This window comes from Coenobita brevimanus, chromosome 30 (genome assembly GCF_032717465.1).
Source record: "Coenobita brevimanus isolate Jiangsu-jjx chromosome 30, ASM3271746v2, whole genome shotgun sequence".
Classification (NCBI taxonomy): domain Eukaryota; kingdom Metazoa; phylum Arthropoda; class Malacostraca; order Decapoda; family Coenobitidae; genus Coenobita; species Coenobita brevimanus.
In genome coordinates this window covers 42,274,314-42,300,145 of record NC_136983.1, presented here as the reverse complement: position 1 = coordinate 42,300,145, position 25,832 = coordinate 42,274,314, and the positions used below count along the sequence as shown (strand labels likewise).

The following is a 25,832-nucleotide window of genomic DNA, read 5'->3' as shown; positions in this document are numbered from 1 at the left end:
ATATCTGCACTGCGAAGTGCCTAGTAAAGATTTATGAAGACACCTTAAGAAGGTGTTTCTAGTGATGGAGTAAAGAGAAAATAATAACTATTTCCAGAATGTTGCTAAATAAAATACACACAACATGTAACAAAGTTAATTTGAAAGTAATGGTAAGGATGAAACCGTCTAGGATAACGTGGAAAAATACTGGTACTATGATTAAACAGTTAATACTGTATCTGAGGTACTGTAATGTGAATGTCTGTTACAAAAATATGTACTTGGAGCCATGAATGACTGACTGTAATGTTGAAGGAACTATTGGAGGAGTAATATTTTCTGACATTATCTGGCAAAAAATAGTGTTCTAGTGGAAATGCATTGGAGTACTGATTGAATGATTATGAAATCAAGCTCCACACTGCAGGAAGCTGTCTGATATCTTTCAAACAAAAGTTTTCCCGGCTATTCAAAAAACCTTTGACTATCAGGGATATTTCACTGCTGTAAATAATCATGTAGCATTAGTCAGAATACAGTATCTAAATGCAATACAATCAATGAAAGAGTGGCTACTTGCAGGCAATTTTACTCAAGAGATCTTTTGTATGAAAAGTGTTTGAAACAGTTTCCATTTGCCCCATCAATATGATAAGGGTGTTTTATCATATTTTTGCAACCACCAGCAATTTAATTTAGTGTAGGAGAAACCCACTGAACAGAAGAAAAAAAGTGTGAAAGATGAAAAGGAAGAAGGAGTGGAGAAGGATATTATAGAATAAACTGGAGTCCACATACTGAGCTGGTACTCACAGGTTCATTCCGACTTTTTGGCCTAAAACCCGGTCCTGGTGGTAGATTCTTGTGGACACAGCAATTAACACCAGGACTAAAGTGAAGTTCAACATGAAATCTGGAAAAAAAAAAAAAAAAACTCGGATTAAAAACTTATTTCTTACTTTTGGCAAGTGAACTTGAAGGCACCCATAGTAAGAAGGTTCATAGCCATATTACACCACCATCCAGGCATTTCGAATGGTGATGGAAGGAATCATTTCATGCTTCTACACAGAGAAGGTGAGTTACTTCTTGTCTATATAACATACTCTCACTATAATGAATTAACTGAGGAAAAGCCAGACTCCCCCAGAGGATGACATAATGGGGTGTTATGGAGTACCAGGAGAAAATGATAATGGGAATCAACTAAAGGATATGTGTCAGGAGAGGAGGTTGTGCATTTGTAATTAGCAGTCCTGGGCAGGTGCGCAAACACTTGCGCAAAGTGCAATTGTGCACCCTTGTGCTCCAGTGATATCATTTGTGCATTGCGCACCACACGAGACCATGCGCAATTTTGCACTTGCGCACCTGCCTTTTCATGTGCGCAAGTGCAAACTTAGTTGCGCTTGCACAACTAAATTTGCTCTTGCGCCAAGGGACACATGGTCTTGGGAGCTTCCCGCATGGCTGGACAAGGGATGGGGGAGACTGGGGCGGGTCGCGAGGGTGGGTTGGGGGGGAGGCGGGAGGGAAGGGGGTAGTAGCATTTCTTAATATGCTTCAACAGAGGTAATGTGTTTTTAATATTTTTAAAATTATTATTATTAGTAAATATTAATAAATATACATTATTTATTAAGATTAGCATATGCAATTCCTTACAAAAACCATTAAAACATATTATTTAAATCAAACATCCACAGCCTAATAATTTATTAGGCTGTGGATATTTGATTGAAATACAGTACTCTGTTTTCATGATTTTTTATTTTTTGTAATGAATTACATATGCTATTGTATATCTATATTGAATTATAAAATAAATTGTCTTGACAAGACAAAAGAGAGAGAGAGAGAGAGAGAGAGAATAAATACGGGAATGGCAAAGGTGCGTCCCTTTGAGTGAGGAGATAAGGCATAAACTTCGTCCCTCTCCTCTCTCTTACTCTCCATTCCTTCCCTCCTCTCTCTCTTATTCTCCATTCCCTCCCTCCTCTGTCAGAGGGAGAGAGAGAGAGAGAGAGAGAGTTGATGATACAGTAATCACGTGATCTTTGCCAATGCCTTGGTAAATATAGGCTGTTTTTCCCAGACAATGACCTACTGTACCTCAGTCACTGCGGTTGGTGGGCAGGTTGCTAATTTAGTAATTTATTTAATTATACCAATATATATTTCACAGCAATTCCCACAAATATATGCAAATGATTTGCACTAGTGCTTTGCGACATTGCACAAGCTAAATATTAGATTGCGCACTTGCGCAAATTACAAATAATAGAAAATAATAATAATAAATAAAAGTAAGTAGGTATGCTTTTTATTTAAATATCTCAATATTTTTCAGTTATTCCCAAAAATATATGCAAATGGTTTGCACTTGCGCTTTGCAACATTGTGCAAGCTAAATATTTGTCAGATTAAGCATTTGCGCTTGCGCAAGGTAGTGAACTATGAATTGCGCTTTGCGCAAGGTCCTTCTTCGTTTGCGCTGCCCACCACTGGTAATTAGTATTTCAAACACAAAGATGCACATGGTATAGAGGAAATGGGAATCGTGTTGAAAGATGCCTGATTGATTACGTGCTTGTAGAAAGGACAATGAAGGGAATGGTTGCTGATACGAGAGCTGTTAGAGGACGATGTGGAGGTCTGTCAGATCATATGATTGTGGTATGCAAGATCAAGCTGAGAGGAGTGAGGTGGATCAAGAGAGAGAAAAGCAATAAGGGTGAAAGACTGAAAGTTGAGAAGCTGAGGATCAAAGAGGTGGCAGATGATTACAGGACCAAAGTAGAGGACGAGTTAGATTCAGTAAACTGGAATGAATTGGATCTGGACAGCCTGTGGAATGCAGATAGGGACTGCTTGGTTAGGAGTGCTAAAGAGGTGTGAAGTGTGACAAGAGTATCAACAAAAAAGAAGGGTACGACATGGTGGGGTGAGGAGGTTAAGAGAGCGGTGGAGGAAAAGAGGCAGAAGTGGCTAAAGTGGTTACAGGATAGGGGTTCAGTTGAAATAAGAAGTGAGTATATCGAGAGCAAGAAGCACGTAAAGAGACTAGTGAAAAGGAAAAAGAAGGAGGTAAATGATGATCTGGGAAGAAAAATGAATGCGAACTACTCTGAAAATAGGAAGTTATTCTGGAATGAGGTGCGGAAATGTAGAAGTGAAAGTGGAAAGAAATGTGATAGTGTGAAGGATGCAGGTGGTAGGTTACGAACCCATGAAGATGATGTAAGGACCAGATGGAAAGAATATTTTGAAAGCCTGATGAATGGGAATATAGAAAGCAGAGCGGCTGTAAACATGACTGGTTTTGGGGGTGTGCAGAGAAGGAATGCAGTGCCAGGAGACGTGACACTCGCACAGGTGAAGAGTGCTGTGAAGCGGCTGAAAAATGGGAAAGCAGCTGAGGTTGATAAGGTGTATGTAGAGATGCTTAAGTGTAGTGGAGAGTGTGGAATGAAGTGCTTGTTGGAGATAAGTACAAAGGCATGGATGAGTGAAACTGTGCCTGCAGAGTGGAAAAAGGCTGTGATTGTACCCCTGTACAAAATTAAAGGTGAGCGAAATGAGTGCAAGAATAATCGTGGCATAAGTTTACTGGGTGTGGCAGGGAAGGTATATGGAAGAATTATTATAGAGAAAGTAAGAGAGATATCAGAAGTCCTAGTGAGTGATGAACAGGATGGCTTTAGGAGTGGCAGAGGATGTGTGGACCAAATACTTGCAGTGAGACAGATAGCAGAGAAGGCTTGTGAGAAGGACCATAAGGTGTTTAAGGCATTCATGGATCTGGAAAAAGCATACAACAAAGCAGACAGAGAGGGATTGTGGAAAGTTCTGTGCATGTATGGTGTAGATGGTAAGCTGCTAGGTGCTGTCAAGAGTTTATGATGGTAGCAAAGCATGTGTGAGGGTTGGTGGGCATCTAAGTGAATGGTTCACAATCGGTGTGGGTGTGCGACAGGGTTGTGTGATGTCCCCATGGTTGTTAAATATATATATGGATGGAGTGATGAGAGAAGTGAAAACATGAATAATGGAGAGAGGGATGGCATTGGTAATGAATGGCGATGGGCGGAATATCTCAAATTTGTTGTATGCTGATGATGCAGTATTGCTTGCAACTACCGGACAGGAACTTGGTAGGCTAGTGCAGAGTTTTGTTGATATCTGTGAGCGACGTGCCTTGAGAGTAAATGCAGAGAAGAGTAAAGTGGTGGTTACTGAGAGAGAAGATGACTCCAAGTGTGATGTCACAATGAATGGAGAGAGACTGGAATTGGTGAGAGAGTTCAAATTCTTGGGTACAGTGATAGAAAAGAAAGGAAAATATGCAAAAGAAGTTGAAAGCAGACTGACACAAGGAAGAAAAGTAGCTGGTGCAATGAAGGCCTTGATAAGAAACAGAGGCTTGAGTGTTGCAGCTGCACGAGGCTTACATGAGGGAGTGTTAGTGCCAACTCTAACTTATGGGTGTGAGACTATGGTGTGGCATGAAAATAAAGAGTCAAGAGTAAGAGCAGTGGAGATGGGACTGTTGAGGAATGTATCTGGAGTACAGAGGGTGGATAGGATACGAAATAATGTGATTCGTGAAAAGTGTGGAGTGAGGAAGTCGGTGGGCACCAGAATCGAAGAGTGTCCTGAGATGGTATGGTCATGTGGAAAGAATGGATAACAACAGAGTGGTGAAAAAGGTTTACCTGAGCGAATTTGAAGGAGGGAGGAGACAAGGCAGGCCAAGAAGGTGGAGAGATATAGTGGATGAGTGTCTGAGGAAAAGAGGTTTGGATGTCGGTGAGGCTAGGGAACTGACAAGAGATCGAGCTGGCTGGATGAATGTTGTGAGGAGAAATGCACCATCAGGGATTTGGGGACCCCTAGTGAGCATGGCAGCGTCCGGATTGACTCAACCGGATACGTTTTTGTGATGCTGCAGAATGTGGTGAATGTTTTTTGGCGTATCCGATACAACCAGGATTCCAGGGGCTTGAATGATGAGTGAATGGAAGTGTGGCCTATTTGAACTGGGCAAGTTTGTGCTGTATGGACAGTGCTACTCCTCATCCTGCCCTTGGGTGGGAAAGGAAGTCCGAATGATGATTAAGATATATATATACTGTATATATATATATATATATATATATATGTATATATATATATATATATATATATATATAATTTTAAATAAATATTAATAATTATGCAAGCCTTAGTGAGTAAATATTTCCTGCAATGATGAAAACTGTGACATCAATAAATCATGTGCTTACATTCAGGCTGTTCCATGGGAAAATGGTATGAAGACACAAAGGAATTTCTAAATAAATGTTGGAAAATAAGAGAGAAGAAAATGAAGGAGCTCTGTAACCAGAACAGAAACTAAAATGACATAAAGAAAGGCTGTTGAAAGGGCTATCCTGATCACATCATCAATCGCATACCTTGTCAAGAGAATTCCCTGTCAAAACATCAACGATTCTCCATCACAACAATTTGCACCTTGGATGATTCTGGGTCATTCATACATTATTATCATGCATAACAGAGTTTTATTTAATTGTCCCAGGACCGTCTGATCGTGGGACTGTATACAATGCTGCTGCTTCTTCTCTACTGAGTTTGAATACGAGTTGGAGATCGCATTCCCCAATGAACTTGACTGGGTACAAGTGAGACAGGCACTCGTTTTAGGCTTAGGTAAGCTCCTTTTACAGCTGTTAAGCCACTTACATTGCCCAAAAACTTGTTTTTGGATTCATTTGGGTGGGTTTAGGACTTAGTTGAGGAGGAAACCCAAGGCTCTAAAACACATCCTTATACTGTACTTCACATGTTAAATCGGCCGCAATTTACAATACCTCGCCTAGCGATGGGTTTTTACTTAACCATTTGCATCGTTAAATCAGGGTTTGTCTGTATTCACTTCACGATCCATTTCTCTGATCAGTCAGTGGAAATACACTTTTTACAATAGGACGATGGTTGCCGTGTTATTCTGAAGCTGAATAGTTGTACTTTATCGCAGTATATTCTACAAAGGAAAACAGATAATATGAAGTCAAAATGATGAGTTGAAGTTAGACAAAAACCAAAAATTTAATACCTTGCCACAGAAAAATATTCTCCAAGAATAAAGTAACAAAATAGCAAATCCATGAGTCATACCAGTTGAGCAGTACTTACCACACACAGAGCAAGCATTCCGTGACATCAGGCACGAGTCTCTTTGTTATGATGTGTAAATGCAATTAATGGTGAATATTCTACAAAAGTATCTTAAAATGATGAATAAATTTGACACTGGAATCTCTAAGGTCGGATTTGAAATGGAGCCAGTAGGCATCATCAGAATCTCAAGGGGCTAATAACCTCATATAATTCATGTGGCCAACAAGGGACGATGGGAGGACATTGTTGAAAGAACTTTGGCAGTCACCACATGCAGCTGCCACATCAGCTAATTCTGCATATTACTTCAGTTACTACAACTCATGCAGCCTGGAGGCTGCCTTCTGAATTTGGTCCAGTACTAAATCACGTGATTATCATAATATTCCGGTATGTCTAAGTGTCTCATTTTCCTCTGTAAATGGGGAAAGCCCCAGGAATTGATGGAGTGTGGGGTGAAATGCTAAAGCATGAGGGAAAGATAGTACCAGAATGGATGTGGAAGATGTGGAGATTGGCCTGGGAGGAAATAGAGTCCGGGACAATTGCAGGTCAGGTATAATTATTCCCCTGTACTAAGGGGAAAAAGAAGTGTGTGGTAATCATAGGGGTAATTGTCTTCTTAGTATAATAGGAAAAGTGTATGGTAGGATACTTATTGACAAAGTTAGAGAAAGAACAGAGGAATTAGTTGGAGAAGAACAGGGAGGCTTCTGGAAGGGAAGAGGTTGTGTAGATCAGATAGTCATTCTTCAGTCTTTGGTGGAAAGTTTCTGGGGAAGGGAAAGAAGTTGCATGCTGCCTTCATGGAACTGGAGAAAGCATATGACAGGGTGGATAGACAAGGAATGTGGGAAGTATCATGAATACATGGAGTAAATGGGAAGTTGCTGAATGCTGTGAAGAGTATGTATGAGGGGGCTAAGGCTGCAGTGCATGTGGATAGTGAACTGAATGAATTTTTCTATTTTAAGGTTGAACTGAAACAGGGATGTGTCATGTCCCCAAGGTTGTTCAATCTGTATATGGATGGGGTTATATAAAAGAGATACAAGGTAGGACAGCAGATGTTGGAACGACCCTATTGAGAGAGGACAGTGTTTGGAAACTCCCTGTACTGTTGTTTGCAGATGATACTGTATTGTTAAGTAAAGACTAAGGGGAACTGCAAGGCTTAGTGGATGAGTTTGGGAGTGTGTGTAAGAAACCAAATCTATAGGTGAATATAGGAAAGAACAAGGTTATGGTCTTAAAGAGAAATGAAGGCACTGAATGTACAGTGGGGCTGGATAAGGAGGAAATGGAAAAAGTGAATGCATATAAGTAATTGGGTAGTGTGATGAGTAAGGATGGAAGTTTAGAAGGTGAAGTGCTTGAAAGGGTACAAGAGAGAATAATGGTTGCTGGTTCTTTGAAAGTAGTGATAAGGAACAGGGAAATGAGCATGGAAGTAAAAAAGTCATTACATAACAGTATTGTGATACTAACTCTAGCATATGGAAGTGAAGCTTGGACCTTGTTGGATGGATACAAATCAACAGTGACAGCAGTGGAAATGAGTTATTTGAGAGGAGTCTGAGGGGTTACATAGAAAGACACTCTGATGAATGAGGAAGTGAAAGAGTGTTGTGATGTGAATGTGATAAAAAGTGTTAGGAGAAATGCACTGAGGTGGTTTGGCCATGTAGAGAGGATGGAGAGCAAGAGACTAATGAGCAGAGTGTATGTGAGGTGGAGGGAAGGAGAGGCAGGGGGAGGCTGAGGATGAGATGGAGGGAAGGAGTGGAAAGGTATATGAGAGAAGAGGACATGAGCTGAGAGCAAGGCAGTGAAATGGCATTGCACAGGGTAATATGGAGGTATTTGTTGGTGGCCACTCCTTACGGATGTGAGGCATCTGGCAACAGATAGGTAAACAGAGCTATCATTTGCACTTTTATCCATATGAACAAAATGTCTAAAGCATTTCAAGCTAATCTGGACAAAACTTGGTGGAAAAGGTCAAGACCAGCCAAGAAGTGCCTTACTGATTTAAAAATCAACAGGTTAAAGGTCAATACAGGATATCACATGGCAAGGTTAAGTGAACACTTTTCCAATTTTGACCAAACTTAATGGAAGGGCAAGGGGTAAACCTGGATGAAGGGATTCAATTTTGTGAACAATCAGTAAAAGGTCAAGGTCACAGTGAAAAGGCAAATGTCTTACTCTATAACACTAAGAGTTTTGACTTGATTTTAACAAAGCTTGGTGGAAGGACTGAAGGTCAATCAAGGATGAAGGGATTCAGTTTTGGTACTAGTAAGTCAGAGTTCAAGATCAGAGGGCAGAGTCAATTCACAGTCAGCTAAAGTAAGCCTTATTTGGTGGAAGAGCTAAAGGTCTGGCAAGAATAAAGTAAACATATTGAGAATAATTGGTCGAGGGTCACGGTCACAGGACAATATCAAATACTCAGCCCTTCAACCAGTCATAGGGTGTGGATGTTCCACTCTCTGAGCACTCCTTCTAGTTTGCAAATGTATTTAAATAAGCATTTGAAAAAAATTTAATTTATACAGTTAATACAAAATATATACAGTAAGACCTCACTATTACGGACTAATTGGGGCCCAAACCATTCTGAAAAATGCGAAATTCCGATAAAAGCGACATCCGGACTTCCCCCTGCTAACCTGGACTTCTTCCGATATATCAGACATTAGTCCGGATCGAATGAACATTTTTTACACTGTTTTGACTTCCACTGCGGTACTGTACTGTGTTGTAGCTTCACTACATTAATCAAATGGTGTATAGAGTGACAAGCCAAATGGTTTCCTATACACCAGGAAACCATTTACTACGCTGGGTGGTAACCATATAACCAAATTTTGGCTCCTGGTGGTTTAGTGGGTAATAAAGGTGCTCCAGTCGAATTGAGCCGGTGAAGGTATATATCCAAGGGGTGGTTGGGATTTATTGCTCCCGTAATGCCACTCAGGGATTAGTGAGGCTGGTCACTCTCATCTTAAATGCCAGGACCAACTTTCCTAGCCCCGGGCTCCTACGCTCCTCATGGGGCAACGTAGGATTAGATGATGGATGGATGGATATAATATACTGTATATAATAATAATACTGTACTGTACATTGATAAACATGACTGTTATTTACCTTATTGTGGTGAACATAGCTGAAGTGGTCAGGCAGTCCGGATTGCTTCTGGCTTTATCGGACTTTCTCCAATGTATAGAAATTTAGTCTGGTAGCTCCTCGAGTCCAATAAAAGCGAATTCTGGTCTACTGACGTCCATTATATTGAGGTTTTACTATAATTAATAATGTATTTAACCCTTGGACTGCGAGCCATAGCTCAGGCTGTGTTAACCTTCCAGTGGCTGTGCATCATTGCTCACTACTCCACCCCTAAGCAAACTTACGCATGGTGCTACGCAAAGACGGAGAGAGAGATTTTTTTTTTTTCATCAGATGACGCCCTGGATGTTTATCTTCAAGTTTATAATAAACAGAAACTACATTTTTTTTTTTTCTCATTTTTCACTACTCCATCCAGCCACAAACTTAAGCATGGCGTTATGCAAAGACAGAGAGAAAGAGAGAGAGAGAGAGATTCTTTTTTTTTTCACCAGATGATGCCCTGGATGTTTATCTTGAAGTTTAAAATAAACAAAACTAAAAAAATTTTGCACATCACGGGGTGGGATAAAGAAAAGGTAATTGCGCAATCCACGGGTTAAATACAGTACTGTGGAATAAATGTATTTATAAATGCAGTATTCAATAAGATTTGGTCTTTATACATGTATTAAAATATTTATCACATAAAATACTGCCCATCTCTGGTACTCTCAAGAATCTTTTGTAGGTTACAACGAAAGGCATATACTGAATGTACTCTATTACAAACCTGCTGTCTGAAGACGGATCCTTTGTAGGGTCTTCATACAGCATGATAACAATCTGACTCAGGTAGTTCAGCTCAGACACGGCACCAATGTAGTCCATTGCCCTATTCCACTGCTCATCTTTTGGGTTCTGAAGATGGGTAGGTTATTAATAATCATTATCATTACCATTATCACCTTGACCTCTTTTTCCCACCTTCCCTGGCATGAGGCAAGGCTCAGAAAGCAAGGAAAGAGAAAGCACAACAGAGGAAGAGCTATTAACAAAATGGGCCAGATGCTTCATTCAGGCTTCAGGATTCCTGGATCTACTTCACAGGCCAAACCAACTGCATATATATTTTTTTTTCTTAAAAATAGCACTGCACATACATCTGCCATATGAGTCAATCACTTGAGTCTCAATTTAATACAAGAATGACAACCCATCATATGCAATTCCATACATTATTCATTCATTCAGTTCCAACCCCTGTCAGTTCCACAATCTCATCAACTTCCATACCTCATCTACAATAGGTTTAAACTGATGGAAAGATGTTGGATTTTTATATATATGTTTCTGGCACTGAATAACCCTTAATCCCTTTCCTACATGGGGTTTTTCCAATACAGAAAAATGTTTTCTGTCAGTACTAAAACAAAAATGAAGTATGCTGTTGCTGTTGTTGTTATGATCCCATGTTCATCTGGATATGAACCCACTGGACAGCAGGGAACTGACCCCTTCATCTCAGTGCTCCCAGAGATCTATTGTCGAGGTTATGTTGAAAAATTATGTATGCTATGAAAGTGACATGCAAGTGTACCAGAGTGTGTGGAACTGCATTACAGTGAGGGTATAAAGGATTATTTCTGAGTTATATTTTGTGTCAGTACTGAGACAGGGAAGGGAGATGCCCACATTGTACTCTGATGTGATGTACTTATATCTCTCTGAGAAGGGCAGTGTCTGTGGGATGAATGTCTGGTGGGAGTTCATAAAGTGAAGAATGTCTGGTGGGAGTTCATGAAGGATGCTGTTTGGCTGGAGGTTTTGGATGGCTGTGATGGCTATGTGTTTGTGTATACTTTTGCAAATTATGGTGCTGGATGGAAAAGGAGAGATGCTGCTGATACGAGCTATGCAGTGATGGTAAGTTGTTCATTTATTACTTCCTTGAGGTGGAGGGTGGTGTAACATATAGGTAAATGGTTGAGACAGCTCCTCTTCCAGTGCAGTGAAGTGTGTTCCCCTCTTGTTTATGCAGTTCCAGACTGGGAGTAATCCTGTGTCATGGTGAAAGGGATATGAATTTGTGATCTTTATGAATCTTTTTAGTTTTTCAGGGTAGTAGGGTGCTCTTGGAAGCTGGTAGTTTCATTCATTTATTTGTTTATAAAGGTTCCAACATGCTTGCACGCATCAGCCTTGATCACTTAATGGTGGTTCTTCACACTGATCAATCTCTAGCAGCCTCTCTCTTCAGTCCTTTCTCCCTGAGGTTGCACTGTATGACCTTGTCCAGGTCTTTTTTGGTCTAACTCTCACAACTCTACACTCAATGTTCACATACCTCACCCTCCACACCCAGTTGTCATCCTCCATCGTCTACATGGTCAAACCATCTCAATCTACCTTCTCATCGCAACACTAATACATTACATTCAAGTCCTATCCTTTCCCTCAACTCTTTATTCACAATCTTAACCCCCTCCAGGCCTGTCAGTCAAGGACACACCAGATATCTATCTGATCATTATCATCTGTATATCTGAGCATATGAATATCCTACTTTACTACCCAAGTCTCACTACTGTACAGAACTACACTCCAAACATATACCATATACAGTATAATGATTCCTTAGCATGGAAGGAGAGCTCTCTCATTGCCAGATGGGGTAGCAATTCCCTGAACTTCTTTCAACCCTTCCTAACCCTTGACATCAAGCTAGCTCCAGCCATATCTCCAGCACATGCCATGTTTCCCAAATAATAAAACTCTTCCACACATTCTAGAGACTCTCCAGCAAGATTAATCCTTTCCCACCTCTCTGCCTCTACATGCTCTCCCTGACACAGTACACACATGAAATCAGCATCATTTTGCAGCGTACCTCTAAAATCATTGCATCTCTCATGCACCCACTAACTACAAACACTGTAAAATATGGAGTTACTATCAGCACATTTGACGCAAACAGCACATGGTCACACCCCCTCTGCTTTGACAAAACTGCCACCTGTGCTAGATTTCCATTACTTCTGCTCTATCCACATTTACTCTCAAACCACTGTGCATTATTCAATCTCTTCACTTCTCAAGTTTCTTCTCTGCCACCTTTGTGGAGGCAAATTAAAACATAAATAAAATACAAATGATGTCACTGGACTGAAGGGAATAATATTTATGCTTACATCAATGAGTCCTCCAAAGCGCAGTACTGTTAGGAGGGAGTGTATGTGACTCTCACTGGTGAAGTATAGGCGAGTGCGAACATGGCGGCTTGGGCTGCTCACGCCATGGGAATATCTGAAAAGACAAAATAACACCTTACCCAATATATATTTTGGTGACATGAATGTGTATGCACATAGGATAACTGCTGGGCTTCAGGGAACAGAGTGTTGAGCCTATGCTCAGAGTCAAAAAAAAAAAAAAAGGGGGGGGGGGCAGCAGTGACAAGTGGAGATACTGTACCTTATAATGATAATTTACTGGAGTGTACTTGGTTACATATGGTAGAATTTTAGCACCTCTTTTTTAAATTGCATGACTGTGTTGACATGGGTTCCCTCACTATCATGTACTGATCAGTCATGGCGGAAAGTCTCATTCTTTAGGTTCTAATGGCTACATGTTTAAAACCTGAGTAGCAAAGGGGAGGGCTAGCTCCTAACTTCTGATGGACATATATGAGGTTTGTCCAAAAAGAAACCAAAGTTTTTAAACAGTGCACTAACTACCAGCCATATCATGATCGAGATGGGAGCGCTGTGTAACAGCAACTTTGAACTTTAGTCTAACACTAACTACGCCATGTCATGTCACTTAGTTATCGATGTACATGTGCTTGAGTAAAGGTATGTTTAGTCTATCTATCTATCTATCTATAGCCCGACGCCCTAATCCCGCAAAGGGTGGCCGCAGACAAAACGCCTCCAAGTCACTCTGTCACCCACCAATCGACTACCCTCCCCCCAACTCACCCCCCCCCTCCCTCATATACAAGATGAACAATGAAGACTCTTGAACAGCAACTTGTTTGCATGAAGTTCGATTTTAAAAAGGGTTAAACTTTTATCTATTGATCTATTGCCAGACACCTCAATCCCATAAGAGGTGGCCACAAACAAATTGCCTCCATGTCGCCCTGTCCAATGCCATTTCACTGCCCTCCCACAAGCTCACACCCTCCTTTCTCATATACCTCTCCACTCCATCCCTCTACCTTATCTTCAGCCTACCCCTCCCTCTCAACCCCTCCACCTCAATCACATACACTCTCCTCATTAGTGTCCTGCTCTCCATCCTCTTCAAATGGACAAACCACCTCAATATATTTCTCCTAACGCTTTCTATCACATCCACATCCACACCACAATGCTCCTTCACTTCCTCATTTGTCAGTCTGTCTCTCCATGTAACTCACGCTCCTCCCAAATAACTCACTTCCACTGCTCTCGTTTTTGACTTGTGTCCTTCCAACAAGGTCCAAGCTTCACTTCAGTATGTTAGAGTTGGTATCACAATACTATCATGCAGTGACTTTTTTACATCCATGCTCACTTCTCTATTTCTTATCACAGCAACCTTTCTTCCTTGTTGTACCATTTCAAGCACTTCATCCTCCAAATATCCATCCTTACTCATCACACTACCCAAGTAATGTAATTAAATGCACTCACATTTTCCATTTCCTCATCATCCAGCCTCACTGTACATTCAGTGACTTCCTTTCTCTCGAAGACCATAACCTTACTCTTCCCTGCATTCATCTTTAGATTCCGTTTCTTACACACTCTCCCAAATTCACTCACCAAGCCTTGTAGTTCCCCTTCGTCTCCAATTAACAATACAGTATCATCAGCAAACAACAATACAGGATGTTTTAAACACTGGCCTCTCTCAATAGGGCCACTCCAACATCCACTGCTCTCCCTTGTATCTCTTTTACAGCTCCATCCATATGCAGATTGAACATTCATGGAGACATGACACATTCCTGTTTCAATCCAACATTCAGATAGGATAATTCGCTCAGTTCACTATCCACACACACTGCAGCCTTAGCATCCCCTTACACACTCTTCATGGCATTCAACAATTTCCCATTTACTCCATACAGTCTTAATATTTTCCATGTTCCTTGTCCATCCACTATGTCATATGCTTTCTCCAAATCCATGAAGGCCGCATTCAACTTCTTTCCCCTCTCTAGAAACTTCTCCAGTAAAGACCTAAGGATGAATATCTGATCTACACACCCTCTTCCCTTCCAAAAACCTCCCTCTTCTTCTCCAACTAATTCCCCTGTTATTTCCCTAACTCTGTCAGTAAGTTTCCTGCAATATACTTTTCCCACTACACTAAGAAGACAAATGCCCCTTTGATTGCCACACACTTCTTTTTCCCCTTTTCCTCTGTACAGGGGAATGATTATACCTGACTTCCAATCCTCCAGGACTACTTTCCTCCCAGGCCAATCTGCACATTTTCCATATCCATTCTAGTACTATCTCTCCCCCATGCTTCATTATTTCAGTTCTTTTTACCTTCTGAACAATGTCATTACAGGTGATGAAACATGAGTGTACAGCTATAATATCAAAACAAAAAGGCAGTCTTCACAATGGGTTGGAACTTCGTCACCACAACAAAAAAATGCATGTCAATCACTCAAATGTGAGTGATGTTGACTGTTTTTTTTACTGGAAAGGTGTCATTCATCAGTCAATAAAGAGTTTTATTTGGATTTCCTGAAGTGTTTGAGAGAGTGCAAAGGAAGAGTTCTGAGGTGTGGACAAACAAAACCTGGATGCTGCAGCATGACAATGCACCTGCTCACTCACTGCTTCATATCTTTGACTTTTTGGTGAAGCATGAAATTACAATAGTCCCCCAGCCACCCTACTCTCTGGATTTGGCCCCTGTGGACTTTTTTTGTTCCCAAAGTTTAATCCACCCTGAAAGGTCACCAATTTCTGATGACAGAAGAGACAGAAGAAAATTCATTAAGTGCACTAAGCACACATTCACTCATGCACGTGTACCTCACTGACTAAGTGATGTGGCATAACGTGGATAGAGTTAGACTAAAGCTCAAAATCGCTGCCAGAGTTCACCTCCTGCAATCACCATATAGCTGCTAGTTGGTGGTAGGTGAGGGTGTCCATCATCCGCCCACTTAGTGCAGTGGTCCTTTATTTTAGGGTAGCTCTACACTGAGTGGCAAGCCAAATGATTTCCTGTAAACCAGGAAATAATTTATAATGCTGGGTGATACCTTGCAACTAACAAACATGTGTTCCCTGCATGACAAAAGTGGTTTGGTGGAGGGTTAGTGCCCCTCCCCGGAAAACAACTGACTAAAAATACGAACTAGAAGCCTTGGACCAGGACTGACCAACAGGTGACTGGTAAGGACTGAACAAAGGACATGGTACGGATTCCGACACGGAACATAAGGGGTGGGAATGATGAGGTGAAAGAGGGAAAGGGATTGCCCAGGTGCTTGAGGATGCAAATGTGGATGTATGTGGAATAACTGAGACAAAATGGAGAGGTAAGACTGTGACTGAATGGGAGTATGGATGGGGTATAGGTGTGGGAGTAGGTGAGAATGAGAGGGCAAAAGAAGGAGCTTGTACTGTTGTGTGCAAGAGATGGAAGGAGAATATATGAGGGTATGGATCCGTCGGCTCAAGAATTGTGTTGGTAAAATTGAAAGTTGGACTACAAATGAGGGTGATTGTGTGTGTGCACGGGCCAATGCAAGATCATGCAAGTAGAATGAAAGAAAAGCTAGGGACAAATGTGGAAGTGTGCATGGCAATGTTTGAAAGGAATGAGTGTTTTTGATTGGAGATATAAATGGAATAGTAGTGAATGTGAAAGTGGATGGAGTAGCTGCAGAGCGAGGTGTGCCTGCAGAAACATATGAGAATGGTAGTGTTCTAGTGGACATTTGTGCAGGGAGAGGATTGGTGATAACCAATACCCTCTTTAGACACAAAATGATCCACAAGAATATGTAGCGAGTGATGAGAAGGGTGGGTGGTGAACTGAATGAACACTGTTGAACAGAAGGCAATGATTGATATGTGTGTGTTGATGGTAGAGTGAGAAGGTGTGTAATGGATGCATAAGCATACAGAAGTTAGGGGAGAGGACTTTCTGACCACCAGATGGTGGTGGTGAAAGTCAAGGTTCAAATGGAATGGAGAAGTATGAGAAGGGAAAGACAGGAGGAAGTTGTCCATACAAAGAGGGTAGGAAGGTTGCAAGAGGATGAAAAAAAAAGGCAGAATATAAGACAGAAGTGAAGTAGTGATTACGTAAATATGATTTGGAGTAGATGGGGGTCATGGAAGGTGTGTGCAAGATATTCACAGAGGAAATCTGTGCAGCATGTAAGATGGTGTGTGGGGAAATGAGAAGACGATATGGGGGTGCAAGGCACAGCATGGTGGAATGAAGAGGTGAAACAGGTTGTGGCACAAAAGAAAAATGAATTTAGTGAGTGGATGAGAAACAGGGGTGTAGAGGAAGCTGAGAGACAAAAGAGAAAGTTATATGTAGAGAGGAAAATAGAGATGAAAAGATTAATAAGAGAGAGTGAGAAGAGAGTGGATGAGGAATTTGGAAGGACTTTGAGTGTAAAGTGGAGGGAATGTAAGAAATGTCCTGGAAAGAGGTAAAGAGAATTAGACAGGGTGATAAAGAAGAAAGTCAGTGAGTGAAAGATAAAAATGGTAGACTGCAAGTGGAGAAGGGAGAAAATGTGAGTAGATGGTGCGAACACTTTAAGGAATTGTTGAACACAGAGAATGAATATGATGTGAATCTAAGTGGCTGGGAAATGCCTGGGAGCAGGAGTGAGGTAGGATGAGAGGAAGAAATTAGTAGGTTGGAAGTTGTGGAAGTAATGAAGAAAGTCAAAATGGGAATAGCCCCAGGAATTGAAGGAGTGTGTGGTGAAATGCTGAAGCATGGGGCAGAAACAGCAGTAGAATGGATATGGAAGATGTGCAGATTGGCCTGGGAGGAAGGTAGAGTCCTGGAGGATTGGAAATCAGGTATAATTATTCCCCTGTACAAAGGAAAAGGGGACAATGAAGTGTGTGGTAATCATAAGGGCATCTGTCTTCTTAGTTAACAGGAAAAGTATACTGTAGGATACTTCGTGACAGAGTTAGGAAAATAACAGATAAATCAGTTGGAGAAGAAGAGGGAGGTTTTAGTAAGGGATGAGCTTGTGTAGATCAGATATTCATTCTTAAGTCTTTAGTGGAAAAGTTTCTAGAGAAGGGAAAGAAGTTGTATGTGGCCTTAATGGATTTGGAGAAAGCATATGACAGAGTGGATAGACAAGGAATGTGGAAAATATCAAGAATATATGGAGTAAATGGGATGGTGCTGAATGCCATGAAGAGTATGTATGAGGGGAGTAAGGTTGCAGTGCATGTGGATAGCGAATTGAGCGAATTTTTCTATTTGAATGTTGGATTGAAACAAGGATGTGTCGTCCCCATGGTTGTTCAATTTGTACATGGATGGGGTTATAAAAGAGGTACAAAGTTGGGCAGTGGATGTTGGAGCCCTTAATAAGAGAGGGCAGTGTCTGGAAACTCCCTGTGCTCCTGTATTGTTAAGTGAAGATGAAAGGGGAACTGCAAGGCTTGGTGAATGAGTTTGGGAGAGTGTGTAAGAAAAGGAATCTAAAGGTGAATGCAAGGAAGAATAAAGTTGTGGTCAAGGAGAGAAATGAAGCCTCCAAATGTACCGTGAGGCTGGATGATAAGGAAATGGAAAATGTGAGTGCATTTAAGTACTTGGGTAGTGTGATGAGTATGGTTGGAAGGTTAGAGGGTGAAGTGCTTGAATGGGTACAACAAGGAAGAAAAGTTGCTGGTTCTTTGAATGCAGTGATAAGAAACAGGGAAGTGAGCATGGAAGTAAAAAGGTTACTATAAGACATTATTGTGATAACAATGCTAATGTATTGAAGCGACGCTTGGACCTTGTTGGAAGGACACAAGTCGAGAGTGAGAGCAGCGGAAATGAGTTATCTGAGAGAAGCAAGTGCAGTCACATGGAGAGACAGACTGTCAAATGAGGAAGTGAAGGAGCATTGTGGTGTGGATGTGGATGTGATAGAAAGCGTTGGGAGAAATAAACTGATATGGTTTGGCCATGTGGAGTGATTGGAGAGCAAGAGACTAATGAGGAGAATGTATGTGAGTGAGGTAGAAGGGGAAGCCAAGGATGAGATAGAGGGATGGAGTGGACAGCTATATGAGTGAGGGGGGTGAGAGATGGGAGAAGGACAGTGCAATGGCGCTGGACAGTGCAACATGGAGGTGATTAGTTTGTGGCCAACCCTTATAGAATTGAGGCATCTGGCAATACAGTAGACAGATAGACAGACTGCATCACACATTAGATGGTGCAGGTGGCAAGGGTATAGGTGATTGTAGGAACATATGATTATCACATGCTTCAGAAATTATTATAAAAATTTTGGAACTTCTTGTCCTCTTTGCTACTTAAGGTTTAAGTAAATGATATTAAATGACCAACTACAAGGGCAAAAAGTTTTGCATACTGTAATGACAAGCAACACATAATATTTTATCATTCTTTATTACAGTGCACTGCATTATGCTTGATGCTGCAGTGCATGTTTCACCTCACTTATTTTTCTAACAAAAAAAAAAAAAAAAAAAAAAAAAAAAAATCATCATCCTGATCTCTTTTCCCACTAGAAGACCAGGTGACACAGGGCCCAGAAAACAAGGAAAAATAAAGAACAATAGAGGGGAAACTATTTACACCATGCTCAGTGAAATGGCCAGACATAAAAAAAAAAAAAAAAAAAAAAAAAAAAAAAAAAAGTTGCAGATATGTCATGGCCAACTCACACAGGGTTGAGTCGGTTGAAACTCTCACTCGGTGTGTCATCACTCTCTTCCTCCCCAATGTTACGCTGAAGGTCAGCACGAATCTTCTTCAGCAACGGGGTGCAGATGCCCTGGCTGATGGCCATCTTCTCTTGGGGTGTCATCCCATATTCCTAAATGATGAAGAAATCGCATGAGTTAAAACAGAAAACAAATAATAATGAGCTGACATAGTCAGTCCATTTTATACATCTGAGACATATTGCAAACTTATTACATTTCCACTGAATTAGAACTGATTTTGTTGCTGCTGTTCCTTAAGTCTTGTCTGGCTAAGTAGACCTGCTGACCACAGGTAAGCAACTGCTTCTGTGAGGCTGTCCTATAGGTGCAGTACTGTACAGTACAGTCTAATACAGTACACTACAGTACAGTACACATACATGGTGCAGGGAACTGGCATCCCCTTGTGGTAGATGGCGCATCAGATGCAGACCTTCACAGGACCCATTTGGCTGGAGTGCCTTAGCCCACTAGATCGCAAAGCATCCATTAGGTTACTCAACAGGGTTACCACCCAACACAGTAATTGGTTTCCTTGGTTACAAGAAGCCATTTGGCTTGTCATTCATACAGTGTTACTTGACGGATGCAACATATCAAGTGACTGGATAGTGGGTGCCTTGCCAACAGTTTATTTCAGTTTCTTTCATTTCTCCTGTCCTGTTTACATAACTTTTTTTCTGGTCAGTGTTAGGCACCTGTGTGCATCCTGAGCCAAGGCGAGCACATCTGTTACAGGTATGAGGAGGGACTTACATAATGAGTTTCAATCAAATGAACTGATGAAAGAACATAAGAATGGAGGATAACTGCAGTAGGTCAACTGTACTGTGAAAGTATTTGACAAATCTATGAGTATAAAATATGGCAACCATGGAATAAAATGAATGTCTGACAAGCCATACCCCCTCTTTTCCACTGAGACTGTATCATTGATCGTGATTTACCTGTATCTGTTCTTCCTCTTTATTACTCTCATCCCAAGTGATTTACAGTACTCTCAATACATTTCCTTCATTTATTTGATCCCTTATCTTCCATCCATTCATGCCACTTTCTTCTCTTATCCTCCAGAGCCCTGTCAACCTCTGCATCCCACCAAGATGTACCTTCCTTACTCAACTGTTTGCATTCTAACATGGCCTAAAATTGACAACTCTCCACCTTGAATGCTGAGTTGTAGCAATACAGTGGGCCCCTGTAGAGTAATTCTTTGAGATTCCGATAATGCGTTTTCGCGTCATTTCAAATCCAACATCAGAGATTCCGATGATGCATTTATGCATCATTATAAGATACTTCAGTAAAATATTCACTACAAATTGTTTAAATGTCATAACAATTAGACTCGAGCGTAGCGTCATGGAATGCTTGCTCTATACTCGGTGGTTACTACGTTGCTGGTATGACTCATGGGTTTGTCTCTTTATTACTTTATTCTTGGCGAATATTCTTCTATGGCAAGGTTTAAAATTTTTGGTTTTTGCCTAACTTCAACTTGTCATTTTGACTCCCCCCCCCCTTTTCTGAACACACTGTGATAAAGTACAACCATTCAGCTTTAAAATGACACCAAAACCAGCATTCTATGATGAAAAAGTACTTTACACAGACCACTCAAAGAAAAAGATTGCTAAGCAAATATGCAGCCGAGAATCATATAAAACTGTACATCTCTTTTCTTTCGCTTTGCTGCACAGTAACATGCATAAATTGCCATAAACTACATATAATTGTAAAGGTAATTTATTGTAGTTTTGCTTGGCTCAAACCAGGTTTATATATCTTTATTACCTTATTCTTGGCAGATATTTTTCTATGTCAAGGTATAAAATTTTAGGTTTTTGCCTAACTTCAGCTTATCATTTTGACTTTTTTTTTTTTTTTCCTTTTTTGAACCTACTACGATACAGTACAACTATTCAGCTTTAAAATGACATCAAAACCAGCATCCTGTCATGAAAAACGTATTAACACAGACTGATCAAAGAAAATTATCATGAAGTTGCAGGTCAGCGTGAGAACAACTGACTCTAGGACAGACGTAATCTGACCGGGGTTGAAACCTGATAGAGTTAATACTGGAATATGATGTTACTCATTAAGAGGTGTTATGGAAATGATGTAGAGCCATACCATTGTAATTTTCTGCAACTGGGCTATGTGAAATAAGCTACATAAAGACAAAAATCTGGGCCAATTTAGAGTAAAACAAGTATAGTTGTTAACCTCATGACAACTCACACAGCTTCACTGTTCCAAACGAAATACTTCCTGTATGCACTCACAAATTTTTCCCAATCCATTTCCTACAATTCACTGACTCTCACATCTCTTTTACTTTTACATGGAATTCATCTGCTAATGCTCTTTTCTTCATCTTATCAATTTTCAGTGTTTCACTCTGGCCACTCTTCTCTGGCTTACACTACATATCATTGTATACGATTACATAAACCACTGTACTGTCCTCTCACCTCCCTTGTATCAGAGACACTCTGAATCATCTTCCTCTTTACAAGCACATAATCAATTAGGCCTCCGTCAACATTCTCTCCAGATTCTCTTTGCCATGTATATCTGTGTGACTCTGTGCTTAACATATGAATTACAAATGTACAGCCTCCTATCTGGACATGACTTTTGGTCATCATCTGATACCATTTTCACCTAGTACTCTGTAACAATCCATTACATGATTCACAGGACCAGTGTAAACTCTCCTATTCATGTCATTCATTACAAAAACTCTGTAACTTCTGTGCATCTGTCCTCTTATTATTTGCATCCAACTGGTCCTAAAACCAGGCTTTTTTATTTCCTCATTTTTATAATCACATTCGGCATACACAACAATCACTGCCATTTAACCATCTCAAACTGGAGCTTCACATACATACAAATCAAGCTGAAACATTTATAATCTTTCAATCCTCTCAGTCATTCATCATTCAACAACAAAGCAACTCCTTCCTTTCACGGCCCAAGAATACTCATACCTGACCTATACACTTCACACCCTCCCACTCATTCACTGCATATTTTTTCATATTTGTTTCACATTATCATACTGCAGAAGTAATGCTTATCAGAATTCCTTAACTCCCTGAACTGCTTCTCTTTGGAGCTCATTTCCCCAGATTAGATTCCCCTCGTACTTCAACCTAGAGGAGTTCAAGTCCAACTGTTACATGTTTTTTAGGCAGCCCTGCCCAGGGAAGTACTACCGCCAAGGTTATGGGAGACTCAAGAAATAGCCTGGATCCCATTTTCTCTCCTAGGCCTTGGTAGCTGGTTACATATCTTTCTGCCTCACACACCAGAGGGCATCAGGCTGCCCTCTTTACACAACACACACATCCACATTATATTACATTACCTTAAACCAGTTATCCTCTCTCTAAAAAACACTGATCTTGTCATTACATATCATACCCATTCCACAACACATCCCTGTTCTCCCCCCATAAAAAAAACCGTGGCTGCTGCTATACTGGGAATCAGTGCGGTGGTTTCTCGGGTGACCACCACCGGCAGGGCTGGATTGTCTGCACAGGGCCCTCCCAGTCGTCATCAAGCGACTGTGCCACCTCCAGTGTTCCAGTGCCCTAAATCTGCTCGTCAGTGCAGTAAAATTTTCTTTTGCAATATTAGGGGACTTCACTCCAACATCAACTCTGTTCAAAATTTCCTCCAGTTTGAATCCCCTGATCTGCTATTTCTGACAGAAACACAAGTAAGCTCCACCTCTGATTTAGCTAGATTTAATTTTCCTGGTTATATCTTGATTCAAAATTTCAGACCCAAAGGAGGCGTATGTTGCCTTGTTAAATCAGAAATGCCCTGGAGGAGTTTACTAAATTTAATTGTCCTTTTTTCGACTATTCCATATACAAATTAAATTCTTTTGGTAAAATTAAGTATTTCTGTTGTGTTTATCGTTCCCCTAATGCCCCTTCAGAGCCGAGTTTATTTGACTCTCTGTCTTTACAACTAAGTGTCCTCAACATTAATAATGCATCAGAAATTATTATTCTTGGTGATTTTAATGTCCATAATGTCAAATGGCTCACTTATTCACCCAGAACTGATGACTCTGGTCTTGAATGTGAGCTATTTACAGACTCATTTAATCTCACCCAGTTACTGTAGTCAGTCAACCCACCTGTGTACCAGACAACCCCAATCAAAATCCCCACCTATTGGACTTGTTTCTAACAACCAATTCAGATAATTACAATGTCGAAGTGAAGTCCCCCCTCAGATCCTCTGATTATTGTCTGATTCAAGCCACCAGTTTCACACCTACCACACCCTCCTGCTCTGAACCTGTCGTGATGACTAAATAGCACTATGACAGGGCAGACTGGGAGGGACTTCAAAATTTTCTCATGGATGTTCCTTGGACCTCCTTTTTCTCCCATGATGCAAATTCCACATTGGGCCACATACAGGATTTCATTAAAGTTGGCATGGAAACATTCATTCCCCATCATAGTTACAGAAAAAGATGTAATTCTCCTAAATGGTTTGACCACAATTGTGCTAGAGTAACAGAACATAAAACAATAGCCTATAACACTTATATAAAGACCAAAACCAAAGAAGCCTTTAACTATTATAAAAATATCAGAAACCATGCCAAAACTATTATCAATCTTTCTAAATCAAACTTTCTACATAGACAAGCTAACAAACTACTAAACAATCCAAATGATAACAAAATATTCTGGTCAACCCTTAATTCATTCAAACCTAACTTCACTACCACCTCTTCCATTCCACCGTTACAGTCTCCCAATGGAAATCTAGTAAGTGACCCACGCGGAAAAGCCAACCTTCTTGTTGTACTTGACTTTGATTCCCCTCAAATACCTCTTTTCATGATTCACACCAGATACGTACAAGCCGTATTACAGAATCTATCAACAGACAAAGCCACTGGTCCAGATGAAATTCCTTCAATAGTACTTAAAAATTGCTCCTCAGTGTTGGCTTCTGTATTAGCAAAATTTTTCTGCTTATGCATCTGTACCTCAATTTTTCCAGCCCTATGGAAAGAAGCAAATATCCATCCTGTTCCTAATAATGGGGCAACTTCTGATCCATCGAACTACAGACCAATTGCAATAACTTCCATTCTTGGTAAAGTTTTTGAGACACTAATTAACAAACACATAGTCAAGCATCTAGAAAACAATAAATTGATCAATGATCAGCAGTATGGATTTAGACAGGAATGTTCAACTATAGATATTCTTTGCCTTCTTACCCATCAGATTAACAAAACAATAGACCAACATGGTGAAACACACACAGTAGCACTTGATATTTCAAAAGCATTTGACAGAGTATGGCACCGGGCCTTATTGTCTAAGATGTCACACTATGGCCTTGCATCACTGGTTCCTCTAATTTCTTCTTACCTTCATAGTAAAAAAATACGGGTCATGGTAGATCGAATTTATTCTCAATTTCATTTCATAAATTACTGGCATACCTCAGGGATCAGTTTTGGAGCCAACCCTCCTTCTCATTCATATAAATGACCTCCTATCTGTCACGCATAACCCAATACACTCTTATGCTGATGACTCGACCCTTCACAGTTCTTTCACATTTAGTACCTCCTTTACACAATTTGATATTATAAATTCCCAAATAAACACAGCAATTTCTCTGAACCAGGACCTTTCTAAAATTAATCAATGGGGACAGAAAAATCTGGTCTCATTTAATGCTCAGAAAACTAAATACATTAATTTCTCCAATAGAAAGAATCCCTCAGACTCTCACATAATTTTAAATGATGTCAGTATTCCCATATCCACTACAATTGATATCCTAGGTGTTACTCAAAACCCCAACCTAAGCTGGACAGCTTATATTAAATCCCTTGCTAAAAATGCTTCTAAAAAACTGGGACATATGTACAGAGTTCGTGAGTTCTTCACTGATGAGCAGATGGCCACAATATACAAAAGTCATGTGAGTTCTCAGATCGAATACTGTTCACCACTGTGGAGTGGATGTGGAGTGGTTGCATTGAGGCAGTTGGACATAATTCAAAATAAAGCCATTAATTTAATCAATAATCCTGCCATAACGCAGGACCTTCCTCCGTTATCAGTACGTAGAGATGTTGCTTCTTTAGCACTGTTTTATCGATATTTTTACCATAAGTGCACTAACGAACTGGCTTCAATTGTGCCTCCCCTTTACATTTTCTCCCGAAATACTTGGGCAGCTGGGAGTGCCCATGAACTCACACTCTCTCCCCCACAATGCAGAACCACTGCTTATCAAAATTCATTTATCCCCAAACCTACCACTCTCTGGAATTCACTTCCTGGGAGTTGTTTCCCACATATATTTAATCCTCTCAATTTTAAATCCAACTGTTATAAGTATTTTATGAATGGAGGATGCATTTAGGCACATGGACTTACTTTTTTTTTCCTTTGTTTTTCCTCCCTCCATTCATTAAAAAAAAAAAAAAAACTGTAATATGGTGTACAGAAATATATATTTTTACTTAATCTGATTTTCTTTCCTCTGTTTATCTGCAAAATAAAAAATCACAGTATATCT

At 40.4% G+C, this 25,832-nt stretch overlaps 1 protein-coding gene across 1 annotated transcript in view; it reads right to left on the bottom strand.

The window, feature by feature from the left end:
• The window catches only part of l(1)G0196 (inositol hexakisphosphate and diphosphoinositol-pentakisphosphate kinase), a 475,031-nt gene that overhangs the window by 78,453 nt on the left and 370,746 nt on the right, over positions 1 to 25,832 (bottom strand). Inside the window, exons 20-23 of the mRNA XM_080268869.1 lie at positions 19,200 to 19,351; positions 12,474 to 12,588; positions 10,076 to 10,203; positions 796 to 895 (exon numbers count right to left, since the gene is read on the bottom strand). Of these exons, the coding sequence (XP_080124995.1) occupies positions 796 to 895; positions 10,076 to 10,203; positions 12,474 to 12,588; positions 19,200 to 19,351 (495 nt within the window). The remainder of the gene's footprint in view (positions 1 to 795; positions 896 to 10,075; positions 10,204 to 12,473; positions 12,589 to 19,199; positions 19,352 to 25,832) is intronic.